General features: G+C 43.3%; 1 protein-coding gene across 6 annotated transcripts in view; it reads right to left on the bottom strand.

The window, feature by feature from the left end:
• Positions 1 to 15,148, bottom strand: part of ADAT1 (adenosine deaminase tRNA specific 1) — a 45,433-nt gene that overhangs the window by 14,015 nt on the left and 16,270 nt on the right. For 3 of the 6 annotated variants that reach the window (XM_027119222.1, XM_027119220.1, XM_027119224.1), the window contains 2 exons: positions 12,754 to 12,840; positions 8,300 to 9,934 (listed from right to left, as the gene is read on the bottom strand). The exons of 2 other annotated variants lie outside the window; for them this stretch is intronic. In XM_027119222.1, coding sequence (XP_026975023.1) covers positions 9,802 to 9,934; positions 12,754 to 12,840 — 220 coding nt within the window. In that variant the 3' untranslated portion in view covers positions 8,300 to 9,801. Of the gene's footprint in view, positions 1 to 8,299; positions 9,935 to 12,753; positions 12,841 to 15,148 lie in introns of those variants that run through there. One more of the 6 variants, XM_027119221.1, reaches the window with a different exon arrangement.

Raw genomic sequence — 15,148 nt, 5'->3', positions numbered from 1 at the left:
ACCTCTTACTCAATTGTGGATTTTAAATTACCCCTTTCATCTTTATTTCCTCAGAGAGAAAAAAACAATCCTGGTGGTTGACATCAGGAAGGCGAGGCCACGGAGTTAGGTAGGAGGATCTACATATTCCTCTGTGATCAACAGCTCTGCTTCCTCACCTCCTTAGCTGCTGGAGACAGGCTGCTGCTTCCAGATGTGGGATGGGGTGGTGCACGCAAACAAACGCCTGGTGCACAGCAAGGGGCTCCACAAACATCTGCCCAACACGCTTCTCCTAAGGACGATCTCTTAACGTTTGTTAGCAAAAGTTCTGGAAATCAGGATCAGTAAACTGCAGAGTACCTTATAAGCGGCAGTGACAGACCAAGGCAGGAACTGCACACGCGGTAGGCAGCCCTCCTCATGCCTGTGCTGAACAGTATCTCATCTCATCGCCACAACCCCACTGCCGGGGTGGTGTTGCCCTCATGTCAAAGGTGAGGATACTGACGCTCTGAAAATGCACTTACCCACCCAAGATCACACACTCAGTCCATCCTGGAGTCACAATTCAAACTCAAGTCTATGGCCAAAGTCCATCCTTGTTCTGCTAGACCAGAGGTTAGAAGCTGAAGGCCTGTGTCTACGTGGACCCTAGACATGTACGTAAAAACACAACTTTCTTGCTTCTCTTCAAAAAATTCTGAAGTTCTGGCAACAATCAGCCAGAACAAAATAATGGCTCCTCTTTGGACAAGGAACTTGCCGGTTCACTCCACCTACTTTAAAAAAAAAAAATTTTATTTATCTATTCATTTATTTAGGCTGCACTGGGTCTTAGTTGAGGCATGTGGGCTTCTTAGTTGCGGCATGCATGCCGGATCTAGTTCCCCACCAGGGATCGAACCCGGGCCCCCTGCATTGGGAGCATGGAGTCTTACCCACTGGACCACCAGGGAAGTCGCTCACGCCACCTATTTTTTAAACGTTTCCTATTCCTGGATATCTTTGGGCTTACAACCTTTGCACCATAGTTTACGTGCCATCCTTTATTTAGAACAGAATTCTTCCAAAGTATATGTAAGCAAAATACTAACGCACATTGGTCAACCCCATCTTTCATGGGAGAAGCAAAGAGCTGGGCTGCATGACCTGCCTGCGTCGGCACAGGTGAGCGAACGGTGTCATCCGGACCTGTTGAGACTGTACTCCTGCTCCCTCGCCCCGAAGCCTGGTTTCTCCCACTGCCAGCTGTTTTCTCAGCCCAGCAGTTACTGATGTGCTGGGATAGGAGGGCATTCACATACCACTGGGGAAATGAGGAAAAGTATAGCATGAAAATACCAACTGAAAAGGTACTCACTAGAGGTCAAAATAGTCCACTAGTAGCAGCAATAAAAAAGGAAGTTGATGAAATCTTTGGGGGGGAGGGACAGGGAACATACATTGAGAAGAGCTCTTTGCTTTCTCTCAATTAACAGAAGCTAATTCAATTAAAACTGGGGCAGACTAGATTGAGGGTGCCTCTATTGCTGGGCAAAGCTCGGGTTGCCCACAGTTTAATTCCGTTTTTTTAAAAAATCTGTTTACTTTTGGCTGCATTGGTTCTTCGTTGCTGCGCACGGGCTTTCTCTAGTTGTGGCAAGTGGGGGCTACTCTTCGTTGCAGTGCGAGGGCTTCTCATTGCAGTGGCTTATTTTGTTGTGAAGCACGGGCTTTAGGCGCGTGGGCTTCAGTAGTTGTGGCATGGCCCACGGTTTAATTTCTCAGAGATTTCCTGAGAGGTTGCACATAAAGGTCTGTTGTTGAACTGAAGAAAGATGCTGGGAATAGGCTCTCTGATCCTGCTCTGTTGTCAGGTTGGTTTCACCACCCAGGGGCCCACCGTGCCTCTCCCCATGGAGACACTGCAGGGTTTCAATGTGCTTTTCATTCTCTTGGCTGCCTGAGCAAACAGCCATCACTGTTTCCATTGTGAGCTCTTCTCCGTCTGGAGCCAAGCCCAAGTTCATGGAACATGTGCTTGCGACCAACATTTGGCAGCCTGGGTCCCCACTTGGAGCAACTTTCTGCCTTTGCCTTTTTCCCATCAAGACAGTTCCTGAATCTGGAGACTGAAGAGCAGTGCTGAACACGCTGTTCTAAAAGCTGGTTCCTCATCCTGCTAGCTCACTGGGATGAGGGACAAAAAATTCACACCAAAATCCAGAGCCCAGGTTACAAAGACAAAAATTATTTCCATCCCTCCCTTGTTACCAACACGACTGAGGGCATACATATCTCACAGCATCAATGGGCTTAGTTTCCTGGAGAAAATTTCTCTTTGTATTATCTACCGAGTTAAGAATTTTTATGAGAAATCCTAATACAAGTGGAAAAAAATTGAGCATCCTTATCCTGAGGCCTCATTTTCTAGGTCAGGTGACAGAACGAAAAGATTAAATGCTTTCCCCACATCCACATAGGAAGTAGTGGCAGAGTTGGTACTAGAACATAATTACTTGAATATCCAGACCAAAGTTTATTCTACTATGCCAAGTCACTAATAAGGACTGGGTTTTTTTTTTTTTTAACATTTTTATACTGATATAATTCCACACAATAAAATGCACAGATCTTAAGTGTAGAGCTTAATACATTTTGACAAATGTTTACACCCACGTGATCAAAACTCCAGTCGAAACATGGAATGTTTCCATCATCCTAGAAAGTTCCCTTGGGCCTTTTTCCACTCAACTTCCTTGTCCCATCTTCCTGCACCCAGCAACAACCCCTGCTCTGATTTCCATTCCTTTTGATTAAGTTTCGGGGCTCCAGTTTTAAGAAATAAAAATTGAATGCATGTGAATTTGCCTGAAGCCCTGAAATGTCTCTTTGCAGAATTTTCCTCTCCCTTTTGGACCGCAAGTACTACTTAAGATTTGTTTTGGATCCATCTGGACATTCTTCCAGAAAGTCAGCCTTAGCCCCAGCACAGACATATTTAGGGTTACAGGCATCCACGTTTATAAGAAGCAAAGGCCAACTATGATTCCTCAATATGTGGTATAAAAAGAACTCTACCTTCTGGAAAATAAAGTTGCTATCTCCAAAATATCTGCCTTCTTGGCTCTTTCTGTAACACACCACTCCTTTAGAGTAGCTGCCTCTGTTCCTATGGAAAGAATTGCCTGAGCCCTTGAAAGTGAGCACATATGCATTATCTTTCTACTTGGAAGCTGTTTCCTAGTTTCGATAACCTTCTGCTGCAGTGGGATTCCTCTTCGCAGCTCCTCTGACTTCCCCAGACATCATTACAGGAGGGCAGAGGCAGTTAAAAACCTAACATTGTCCTAAGCTATTTAGTCAGCAAGGGATCTGGGTTTTAGAAACTGGAAAACTTTGGCTAAGGCTTGCTCAGAACATTGTCTTAAGGCCAAAAAGTGTTGGCAAGGTCCAGGTGAAGGCAGCTTTCCACCAGCCACAGACACGACCAAATCATACGGGGCCTGCTTCTCTTTTAAGCAGAGCGCTGATGGCCAGCCTGGATCATTTTCTCCGCATCAGCTTGTCTCCCCAGACAGTGAGCTAATGCTTGGCACCAAAAAACACCATTAAAAAAAAGGCATTTAACCCCATGTTTTGAGGCAGAAATGACTAAATGGAATATATACACAAAATTATTTAAATCAAGACAACTTTTAAAAATTCTAAGAGAATAAAAATTATGCACACATAGTCATAACACTGGAACCCACTTGTGAACACAGAATAAAGAGGAAGCAATGCTGAAAATGTAAACTTCTCTGAAAGAGCCAAATTTCAGAAGACATTTTGTTAGTAAAGAGAGAATTCTGCGGAATTAGCTGCCTAAAGCATGCTGAATCCCTCTTCCCTATGCAATGTCACTTCTGAGTATGTTGCGGCTTTTCTACAGTTTAAAACTATTGATATTTTAAACTTTTTCTATTTTTTTTCATTTTCTAAATTTTACTTTTAAAAATAGACACTATATTAACATGGTTCAAAATTTTAAAAATAAGAAGTCTCCCTCCCACTCCCAGGCCCCAGCCATTCCCTTTCCCACCCTATAGGCCCTGTGTTAGTGGTTTCCTGTGCATCTATTCAGAGCTAGTTTAGCAAAACATAGATATATACCTTTCATCCTTCTTTTTTTTAGAAATGGAATGTTATAATGGTGTCCTACATTTTGCTATTTTTTTTTTGCACTTCATTGTATTTAGAAACAGAATTTTGAAGACGTATTTCAATAAAGAAAAATTATATGTTCATTTACCCTTTGACACAGTGAATCCCACCTCTAAGAATCTATCCAAAATATACATTGGCAAAAATACAAAATATTCTATGTAGGCTATTCACAGAGTATTTCAAAAAGAAAGAATATGCAATGTCCACCAACTAATAAAAATGGTTACTGCTGGGGGCAGGAAGAAACAGAGGTGAGGGGACAAGGATGTAAGACCTCTCTGAATGTACCTTAAAAAAAAAAACTTGGGGCTTCCCTGGTGGCGCAGTGGTTGAGAGTCCGCCTGCCGATGCAGGGGACACGGGTTCGTGCCCTGGTCCGGGAAGGTCCCACATGCCGCGGAGCGGCTGGGCCCATGAGCCACGGCCGCTGAGCCTGCGCGTCTGGAGCCTGTGCTCCGCAATGGGAGAGGCCACAACAGTGAGAGGCCTGCGTACTGCAAAAACAAAACAAAAAAAAACAAAAACTTGTTTTAAATATTTTACATAATTTTTTAAAAAGTCCCCCTAAAAATTGAAAGCGAAAGGAGACAAAATTAACTATATATATATTTGAAGCACTAACTACAGAGGAACTATTTCAAGTGACTTTAAAATGTTCACAATCTGGGAGTTCCCTGGTGGTCTAGTGGTTAGGATTCGGGGTTTTCACTGCTGTGGCCCAGGTTCAATCCGCGGTTGGGGAACTGAGATCCTGCAAGCCGCGAGGCGAGGCCAAAAACACAAAAAATCAAAAAAACCTCACAATCCCTAGATCTGGTTTTTCAATCTCAGCACAACTGACATTTTGGGCTGGATAATTCTTTGTTGCGGGGGGTTGTCCTGTGCACCATAGGGTGTCAGCACCCAAGGCTCAGGTGAACTTCCCTGATTGGCAACATTTTGCACATACAGTCACACATCGTTGCCCCGAGAATTAAGTGCTGTGTTTGTCACATGTGCACCCAAAAAACTAAATATTGATTGCCCTGGGAGAATGTTCTAAAATATAGGAGGAGGGAGCATGACACAGCAGGATGAGCCACGTGGGGAAGCACCAGGGTGGGTCAGGAGGCACAGGGAGGAAGGAGGAAATGTGGGCAAGAGCCATTACTGTGAAGGGGAAGGGACGGGACGGGCAAGGTAAACAGGCTTGGGATTGGCTGGTTTGACTAATTTCAGTAGACTCTGGAGGCACAGTGACTGCCCCTGGTTTTCTGGTGCCTGGCCCTGGTGTGATTAGGGCAGGTGGATAGTGGCCCAGAATGTGAGAGCCCCAGAAAGGAGGTGGTTGGGGTATGGGCTCTGGATTGGTTGGTATACGTACAAAAGGTGTGCTCAGAGATGAGTCTTTATCCCTAGAAACTGGCTATCCCTGGGAGGGGCAGTCTCTCCAGGGTCAGCAAGGCAAAGATGTCAAAGCATCAGAGACACAAGGTTAGCAGAGAGGACAACTAGAAGCTTGTGCAGACTGTCTCCTGGACTTCGCCCATGTGCCTTTCCCTTTGCTGACTTTCACTGTAATAAATGGTAACTGTAACAGTTTTTCTGAGTTCTGTGAGTCTGTCTAGTGAATCAACCTAAGGGTGGTCTTGGGGACCTCGTGACACAGTTGCTAAAACCATTCTGTAAAAGGGTGATGGGATAGATCAGGCTGATACCAATGAACCCACTGATTAATCACTGAAAGCGGGACAACCCTATGTTGTGCAGAACCACCTGAAAAGAACTGAACCTGAATGTAATCAAGCCTCTCCACGTAACCACAAATTTACAGGAAATATGAGGGAGAGAGAACCTGCTATCAACACTGGAGGAAATAAGCAGCCAAATCCTGGATGGGGGACAGTCTACAGGACAAATAACCCATTTGTTAAGCACATAAAAAGGAGAGTGATTTAGTGAGAAAAAGACACGTCAATCCAATGCATTGTGTGGACATTGTTTGGATCCTAATTTCAACAAAACAATAGTCAGAAGACATTTTTGAGACAACAGGGGAAATAAAACACAGCCTGCATAATAAATGTTAAGGAATGATTGTTAATTTTGTTGGGTAGAATATGATGGTTAGAATTCACTTTAAAATATTCCAAGAAAAACAAAATTGGAGGGGAGGGGGGAATAGATTAGATAACAGCAGCATAAAGCTGATGACTGTTAAGTCTGGGTGATGGGTACATGGAGGCCCACTGTGCTATTCTACTTTTTGTCTATTTAAAAACTTCTATAACAAGTTTTTATAAATTTATTTACTTTTGGCTGCGTTGGGTCTTCGTTGCTGCATGCAGGCTTCCTCTAGTTGCAGTGAGCAGGGGCTACCCTTCGTTGCAATGAGCGGGCTTCTCATTGTGGGGGCTTCAGTAGTTGTGGCACGTGGGCTCAGTAGTTGTGGCTCATAGGCTCTAGAGCACAGGCTCAGTAGTTGTGGCGCATGGGCTTAGTTGTTCCCTGGCATGGGGGATCTTCCCAGACCAGGGATAGAACCCACGTCCCCTGCATTGGCACGCAGATTCTTAACCACTGCGCCACCAGGGATGTCCTATAACAAGTGTCTAAAAAGGTACTTAAAAATTGGAAGCAGTTATCCGTAAAAACATATGATCTAAATGTATGAAGTCCGAGAAACTGCCAATATTGCAGAGATGTGATTTTAAGGCATAGGTGAGATTTTAAACTTGGGTTTTTGTTTTGTTTGGCTTTGTTTTTGGGGTGTTTTTTTTTTGGCAGCACCACGTGGCATGTGGGATCTAGTTCCCCGACCAGGGATCGAACGCACGCCCCCTGCAGTGGAAGCATGGAGTCCCAACCACTGGACTGCCAGGGAAGTCCCTAAACTTGGGTTTTAAGAGATTAAAGCAAAATGTAGGAAGTTGGCTGTCTAAGCTCCCCTTTTAGCTCTTGAGAAAACAGGCAGAGTCCAAGGTGAAGCTGCCTCTGGTCTCTATCTTTCAGGGTTTTGCCAGTCTCTGTTCTGAAGCATAAATTCAGGAGTGTTTTTAATATTTAGTTTTTTGGGTGCACATGTGATGAACACTATAAAATTTAGGAATAAAAAGACTATCTCCTTACATTCTCATATAAATCTTTATCCTTTAAAATAGAATCTCGGGACTTTCCTGGTGGTCCAGTGGGTAAGATTCCGCACTCCCCATGCATGGGGGCTCGTTTTGATCCCTGGTCGGGGAACTAGATCCCACATGCATGATGCAACTAAGAGTTCGCATGCCGCAACTAAGAAGTCCTCATGCTGCAACTAAGAGTCTGCATGCTGCAAATAAGAAGTCCGCATGCCACAACGAAGATCCCACATGCTGCAACTAAGAACTGGTGCAGACAAAATAAAAAAATATTAAAAAAAAAAAAAGAATCTCATGAGAGAGAGAGATGCATAATTTTCTGTGGATAAAAGCTTCTGCCAGGGCTTCCCTGGTGGCGCAGTGGTTGAGAGTCCACCTGCCGATGCAGGGGACATGGGTTCGTGCCCCAGTCTGGGAGGATCCCACATGCCGCGGAGCGGCTGCGCCCGTGGGCCATGGCCGCTGGGCCTGCGCGTCTGGAGCCTGTGCTCCGCAGCGGGAGAGGCCACAGCAATGAGAGGCCCACGTACTGAAAAAAAAAAAAAAAAAGCTTCTGCCAATCGAGGTATCTTAACTGCGCTCATATCATAGGATTTGGGGTCAGGCAAAAGGATCTCTCTGATTAAAGCAGCATATGGTAGGGGTCTGGCCTTCAGGTAGTGATGTTTTTGTCTTTCTTTCCTGCTATCTAAAAGGATTCCTTATAGAAAAAAGTTCAAGGATAACTTGTTATGAAAAACTTATGGGGGAATTCCCCGGTGGTCCAGTGGTTAGGACTTGGTGATTTCACTGCCGTGGCCTGGGTTCAATCCCTGGTCAGGGAACTAAGATCCCGCAAGCCGCAAGGCACAGCCAAAAAAAAAAAAAGTTACAATGGTAAATTAAAAAAAAAAGAAAAAGAAAAACTTACGTATTACTTCTGTAATAAAAAAAATTAAGAACATATGTTCACATGCAAACTTGTATATGAATGATTATAGCAGCACTATTCACAATAGCCAAAAAGTGGAAACAACCTAAATGTCCATCAGTTGATGATTAGATAAACAAAATGTGGTATATCCATAGAACTGAATATTATTTTTATTCCATAAAAAGGAATAAAGTACTGACTCATGCTACCAATTCACGTTATAACATCATGAATCTTAAAACATCATGTTAAGTGAAAGAAGGCAGTCACAAAAGACCACATATTGTATGATTCCATTATATGAAATGTTCAAAACAGAGAAATCCATAAAGACACAAAGTAGATTACTGTTTGCCCTGGAGCTGAGGGGGTTAAGGGGAAATGAGGAGCGGCTGCTAATAGATACCGTACTGGGTCAAACAGCATCCCCCCGCCTCCCCCAGATGAGAACAAAAATGTTCTAAAATTGATCGTGGTGATGTTTGCACACCTTTGTGGATATACTAAAACCCACCAAACTGTACACTTTAAATGGGTGAATTTTATGGTATGTGAATTATATGTCAATAAAGCTGTTATTTAAAATATTTAAAGGTATCAGGAAATACTGAAGAACCAACAATGACCTTGAGTAATCCCAACATGGAGAACTTCCACTTTTAGTCAATAAATTAGAGTGTGAAGAGGTTGAAAGTTAAACATTAGTTGTTAGTAAAAACAGCATTGATTGCTAGCTCTGCTGCTGAATTACTATAGGGACTTTTGGCCTTTTAGACAGAACTCTTTCCATTGAAAGTCACAGGAAAACGGTCTCAAACAGGCTTACTCAAAACAACAATAGGAATTTACCTCACATAATTGAAGTCCACAGTAGGCACTAGTTTCAGGCATCCAGACAAGGTCACGATAGCTCTGATTCTCTCAGCTGTTTCCTTCATTGCCTTTGTTCTCAAGCTGGCTATCTCTATGTAGTAGGCAATGGCAGCCACAGGCAATCCCAAGATTACGTGGCGTTTATAGCTCCCGATACAAGAGGAGAGAGAATCTTACCTGATCACTCTGGCACTAGTTCCAGGACTGTTCAGGGCTGGCTCACATTCCTGGAGCCAAGGAGTAAAGTTCACTTCATCCAAGCATGGGTAAAGCAGGAAAGGGTGGTTCTCCAAAGGAAAAAAGACTGGATATACAAAATACATGTCCACTATGACAGGCGAAACTCTAAAACTTGCAGAGATTCAAACATCATCTCAGCCCAATAAGTACTTGCCAAGTCAATGTAGGAACAGACAAAATGGAGCTATTGCAGAGTACTTTTAAAGCATCACATTCCAAATTCTTATTCTTAGAGAAGCAATAAAACACAGGACACATACCAAGGTCATTAGCAAGATGCTGTTTTAGCAGTGAGCTACTTCAGTCAAGTATAGATTGTTCCATGTCCAGAATTCCATCCATCTCACACAGAAGAGATATTTTACTCTGGTAGATGGCAGTCTTTTTTTCCTGATCAGCCACAAGAAAAGCTAAGGCTTATCCAGCACGTAGGAAGAAGGCAGTCCAGAATGAATGAATGGAAAACACCCTGCTGCCAGTAAACTTTGCTCATTTAAATTGTTGATAATCCGGTGGGTTTCTGATCCAGGATCCAAACGCCTGCTTTCGGAGTGCGCTCCAGGCCTGCTGGTAAGTGGATGCGGCCTCCTTGTACTCATGGTACGTCACTAGCTTCTGCACCCTAATGCACACACACCACCAAGCACACAAGTTCTCACTGGACAGCTCACCACCGTGGCCAGCAAGACACCTCAGCAATAGGCTGGACAGATTTATTACAAGAGACTTAGGAAGCAGGAGGATTTTGTTATGCTGTCCTATGCTGACTCTTACCTCCTTTGTAGGGAATTCAGTAGAAAACAGCATGGATTAAAACAGGTAAGAATAAACAGAATGCTAGTTTTGTCTGGTCCTGGTGGAATCAGATAAAACAAGAATAACTGTATCTACTACTTGGTTTAAAATTTTCTATGTGTCTATAATTTCCACCATTAGGATCTAGCTGTTAGAAATTTCTCAACTGCATTTTCCCAAAGCACTTTCCATCTTAATCATATTCTCCTATGTACTGCCAGCCAATACCCCTTCCCAAATCCCTTAGTGTCTCTGACTGCTGAAGAATGGCCGACGTGCTGAATAATATCTATAATACTCACGCCCAGATCAAAAGATTTTCTTGTGACAAAGATTCTTTCCTTTGATCAAACTTGAGTCAGGCTCCTCTGAGCCCTCTTCTCGATCCAGCCCCGACCTTGAGCTCTGTCCTTGCCATCTCATAGCTGAAGAAACTGAGCCTCATGTCTCATTGATTCAGGTTTTATCCTGCTTCCACTCTTTCGTTCTTTGCCAAGATCTGAGGAGACCCAAGTTGTTTCTTCACTCACTTCAGCAAAGATTAAAGTTGCTAATGGTAGCAAACACTGATTTTCGTTGTTTGATCAATTTCCCATAGCTTTTTGGTGGTTAATGGATGGGAACCACACACATGATAATGTTAAACTTTACCTGAGCCCTCAGTTCCCCAAACAAGCTATGGTTAAGAAATCTCCATCCCACACTTCTGTGTTGTGGGAAGTGGCTGACTGCAAAGAACCACCCTTCTTCATGGCTTAGACAGACTCATGAATGCCCCCCTCGCTTACCTCTAACAAGGCCAGACACAGACCCCATTCTTTGCCTCATAATGATTAGCTGAACTGTACCCACTGACAAAATCTCAACCACATGCCTGCTAATTTGACCAAATATTAGTTATGCTTCTCTCCTTCCCCCAGACCCCTGAACTTTGAGCCACTTTCAGCCTGAGCCAGCATCAGCATGTGTAACAAGCCCTTCTTTTAACAGCCCCTCCTGAGAATCAACACTTCCTGTTCAATTGTTCCATCACACTACCGGCTCGTCCTACTCCCCCATTCCCGGCTCTGTCTAACTTTGCTTCTCTCTCCATATAAAAGAAAATTCCTTTGCACCTGCTCTTCAAGAGGCTTACAGATCTTAAGATTGCAGTGCCCTTGCTATTGCGTTAGTCCTCCTCCTATTGTAACAGGCCCTTTCTCTTATTACAATAATCCTTTTGAATGAAGTCTCTCCTTACCTAAGTCCAGATTTGTTTTTAAGTCACAGAATGTATGGAAACCCACCCAGTTCCAGTCTGATTCATTCTTCCAGACAAGAAACAAGCAAACTGACCATGGATGACGGAGGGCATCAATACTGACTGTAGGATGCATGATGGTGAAAACAGGTGGTAGCCTCTTCATGTGGAAGCATATAGCTACGCCTTCGCTTCCCCACTGTTGTATAAAAAAGACTTTGGCTGATCTTTGTTGTCAGTTCCTGGCAGGGAGCCTCTAAGCCCTTAGAATTCCCCTAATGATAGGAATGTCTTTGTTATTCATGGTGGACCCCTCAGATCACACCTAAGTTTTTGCTTAACGAGATGACTCATGGTGGGCCCTAGATAGTTTCAGGATGGGCTGGCCATGCCAGAAAGACCAACCATGAGTTTAGAAAGTTGGGGCTTTGAGCCATCTGATATCAGTCTGACCTCCTGGGGTGGGGATACTGGAAGGTGGAGACTGAGTTCAACCACATCATGTGGCCAACAATTCTATTAATCATGCTTATTGATGAAACCACACTAAACACACTGAGCACTGAAGCTCAGGTCAGCTTCCTGGTTGGTGACAGAGAGTGACATGCTGGGAGGGTGATGCATCCTGGGGACACAGAAGTGTCAGGTTGGGGACCCTTGGAGACCTTGCCCTATGTGTCCCTTCTTTCATCTGGTCCTTATTTGTATCCTTCATAATAAAAGGTAATTGTAAGTATGGTGCTTTCCTGAATTCTGTGAGTTTTTCTAGTGAATTATTGAACCTGAGGGGGAAGTAGGAACCTGAGTTTGTAGTCAGTTGGTCAGAAGTGTAAGTGGCTTTGGGGCCCCCCCAGTATGTGGCTGGTGTCCTGAAGTGAGGTCAGTTTGTGGGGGCTGTGCCCCTACCCTGTGAGATTTGGCCTAACTCTGGGTAGTTAGTATCTGAATTCCACCCACCCACCTGCCCCAGAAGTGGTTTTATAGTTCTCTACATTCCTGTTTGGAAAGTAATTTAAGTCTTCGAGCTTCCGTTCACAAGCAGTGATGTGAACAAAAGAAAAAGAGAAGAGAATGATATTCCCAACAGAATCTATTGCTCCCCAAGCACTCACATTTCCACAATGCTGTCCATCTGGAGGTGGAACAAGAGGAGGGCCTGTAATGGCCCAGGCCCCAATTCTGCCCTTAGGCTCGTGTGACTCTGTATTACCAACTACCCATCTCCCACAGCTCAGATCATACACATATCTGCAAATGGGGCGATGGGGATTGAAGAGCATGTGGTTAGTAATAAGTACCCACTCGCCTACTGAACCACCATTCCTGCCAAAGCTTCCTGCCATCCATAAGCAGAATTAAACCAGAAGTCTTCCTAAATATGAAAAAACATAGGTCAATGGCATCACCTGAGGGAGTCTGGCCACTTGTCCTCTGAAATACTGCTTAGCAGCTTCTGGAATGATCTAAAGAGCTCTATTTTGCTGATTCGGGATCTGTTTGGAAAAAGAAGACCAAGAAGATTTATTAAGTGTTTACTATGTATCAGGCCCCTATCAAAGATACTGGGTTTCACATGGTATCTTTCTAGGTCTGAAGGTCCTGAGCCCCCATTTTCACCTTCTTGCACTTGGCAAGAAGAAAAATCCAGACCCAAGAGCCTGATTAGGTTGAGGGACAAAACTGATTCTCATCTTAAGAAATGTTATCAGGGACTTCCCTGGTGGTGCAGTGATTAAGAATCCACCTGCCAATGCAGGGGACACGGGTTCCATTCCTGGTCCGGAAAGATCCCACATGCCACGGAGCAACTAAGCCCATGTGCCACAACTACTGAAGCCTGCGTGCCTAGAGCCCATGCTCCGCAACAAGAGAAGCCACCGCAATGAGAAGCCTGAGTACCGCAACAAAGAGTAGCCCCCGTTCACTGCAACTAGAGAAAGCCCATGTGCAGCAACGAACACCCAATGCAGCCAAAACAAACAAACAAACAAAAAACCCCAAAACTCTCAAGAAATGTTACCAGCAGTGAAATCATCAAGGTGACGGGCTGAAATGGGGTAAAGACAGAGGTGATTACTAAATTTTGCCCCCAAGGATACCCATCAGCTATGTTTGGCTTCCTCCTTTCAAGGGAGCTGGCCCCTTGGGTAACAATGCTTACAAAGCTTTGGGACTTCCCTGACGGTCCAGTGGTTAAGGCTGCGCTTCCACTGCAGGGGGCACAGGTTCCATCCCTGGTCGGGGAACTAAGATCCCACATGCCACATGGCGTGGCCAAGAAAAAAAAAAATCAGGAATAATACAAGGATACTTGCTATCACTGCTTTTATCCAACATTATACAGAAGGTCTGGCCAGTAAGACAAGAAATAAAAGGAATAAAGATTGAAAAGCAAAAAACAAGTCATTATTCGTAGATGACTGTGATATTGTCAGTTCTGGTCAGCACAATAAGTCAAGAAAAAAAATAAAAGGAGTGGAGGTTTGGAAAGGAAATACTATTTGCAAAAGATAGACTATGTTCAAAAATTCCGAAAGAATGCCCAGATACATTAGTAGAATAATAAGAGTTAGCAAGGTTGCTGGATACAAACATTAATTGTAAGAGAAATAAACAACAACAAAAAAGTTGATTGCAGTAGCAATGACCAGAAAATGAAATGAAAGGAAATTACTTAAAACAGCATCTGTGGTAGCCAGTCTCTGAATGGTGATTCTTACCTCCTGGAATTCATGCCATTATGCAATCCCGCCCCACACCGAATAGGGGTTATGTGAATAACCATTAGGAGATTGGGTTGGAGTGTGACTTCTGAGGCTACTCACAAAAGACTCTGTGGCTTCTGCCTTGCTCTCTTGGATTGCTTGCTCTGGGGAGAAACCGGCCATCATGTTGTAAAGATGAATACTTGTAGGACTATGGAGAGACCCAAATTGAGAGGAACTGAGGCCTCCTGCGAGCAGCCAGCACTGACTGACCTTGCAGCCACATGAGTGAGCCATTTTGAAACTGGATTCTCCAGCCCCAGTCAAGCCTTTGATGACTGTAGTCTTGGTTGACATAATGGATTGCAACCTCATAAGCCCCTGAGTCAGAATTATCCAGCTAAGCTCCTCCCAAATTCCTGACGCACAGAGACTGTGAAATAATAAATGTTAATTGTTTTTTTAAGCCACTAGGTTTTTTTTTTTTGGGGGGGGTGTAATTTGTTACACAGCAACAGATAACTAATACATCATTCAAGAAATAAATCTAATAAAAGATGTGAAAATTTATGTGAAGAAAATCATAAAACTTTACTGAAATATATGTAAGAAGACCTAAATAAGTGAACATTCAAAACTGCTTGTTTTAAATTTGGGGCACAACTGCCAATTTGGCACCAGCATTATATAAAAAGATATACACCATATTCCTGGTTTGAAGACTTAACAATGAAAAATGTCAATTCTCCCCAAACTGAACTTTAAATTTAAAAGTCTAAGAAAAGCCAAGACACTCTTGAAAGACAAGGCAAGAGGACTTTCCCTAACAGATATCATCTTATTATAAAACTACAGTTATTAAGAGTATGGTTTTGGTGCAGGGAAAAACAAACAAACCAATGGAACAGAACAGAATGCCCAGAAACAGATCTATCTATCTATCTATCTATCTATAAAATACAGCTATTCTATATAATACAGATACATACAGATATTCTACATTTGATATGTGTTCACTTAAAACATGTAGATTTCAAGAAAATTACTACAGTTTCTTTTTCTATCAAGAGTAGAAAATAAAATGAGTTTCTCTGAC

The sequence above is a fragment of the Aethalodelphis obliquidens genome, unplaced genomic scaffold (assembly GCF_003676395.1).
Source record: "Aethalodelphis obliquidens isolate GAN/ISIS:26980383/991018 unplaced genomic scaffold, ASM367639v1 scaffold20, whole genome shotgun sequence".
Taxonomy (NCBI): domain Eukaryota; kingdom Metazoa; phylum Chordata; class Mammalia; order Artiodactyla; family Delphinidae; genus Aethalodelphis; species Aethalodelphis obliquidens.
Note: the sequence above shows the minus strand (reverse complement) of the source record. Positions and strands in the feature narration are given on the sequence as shown.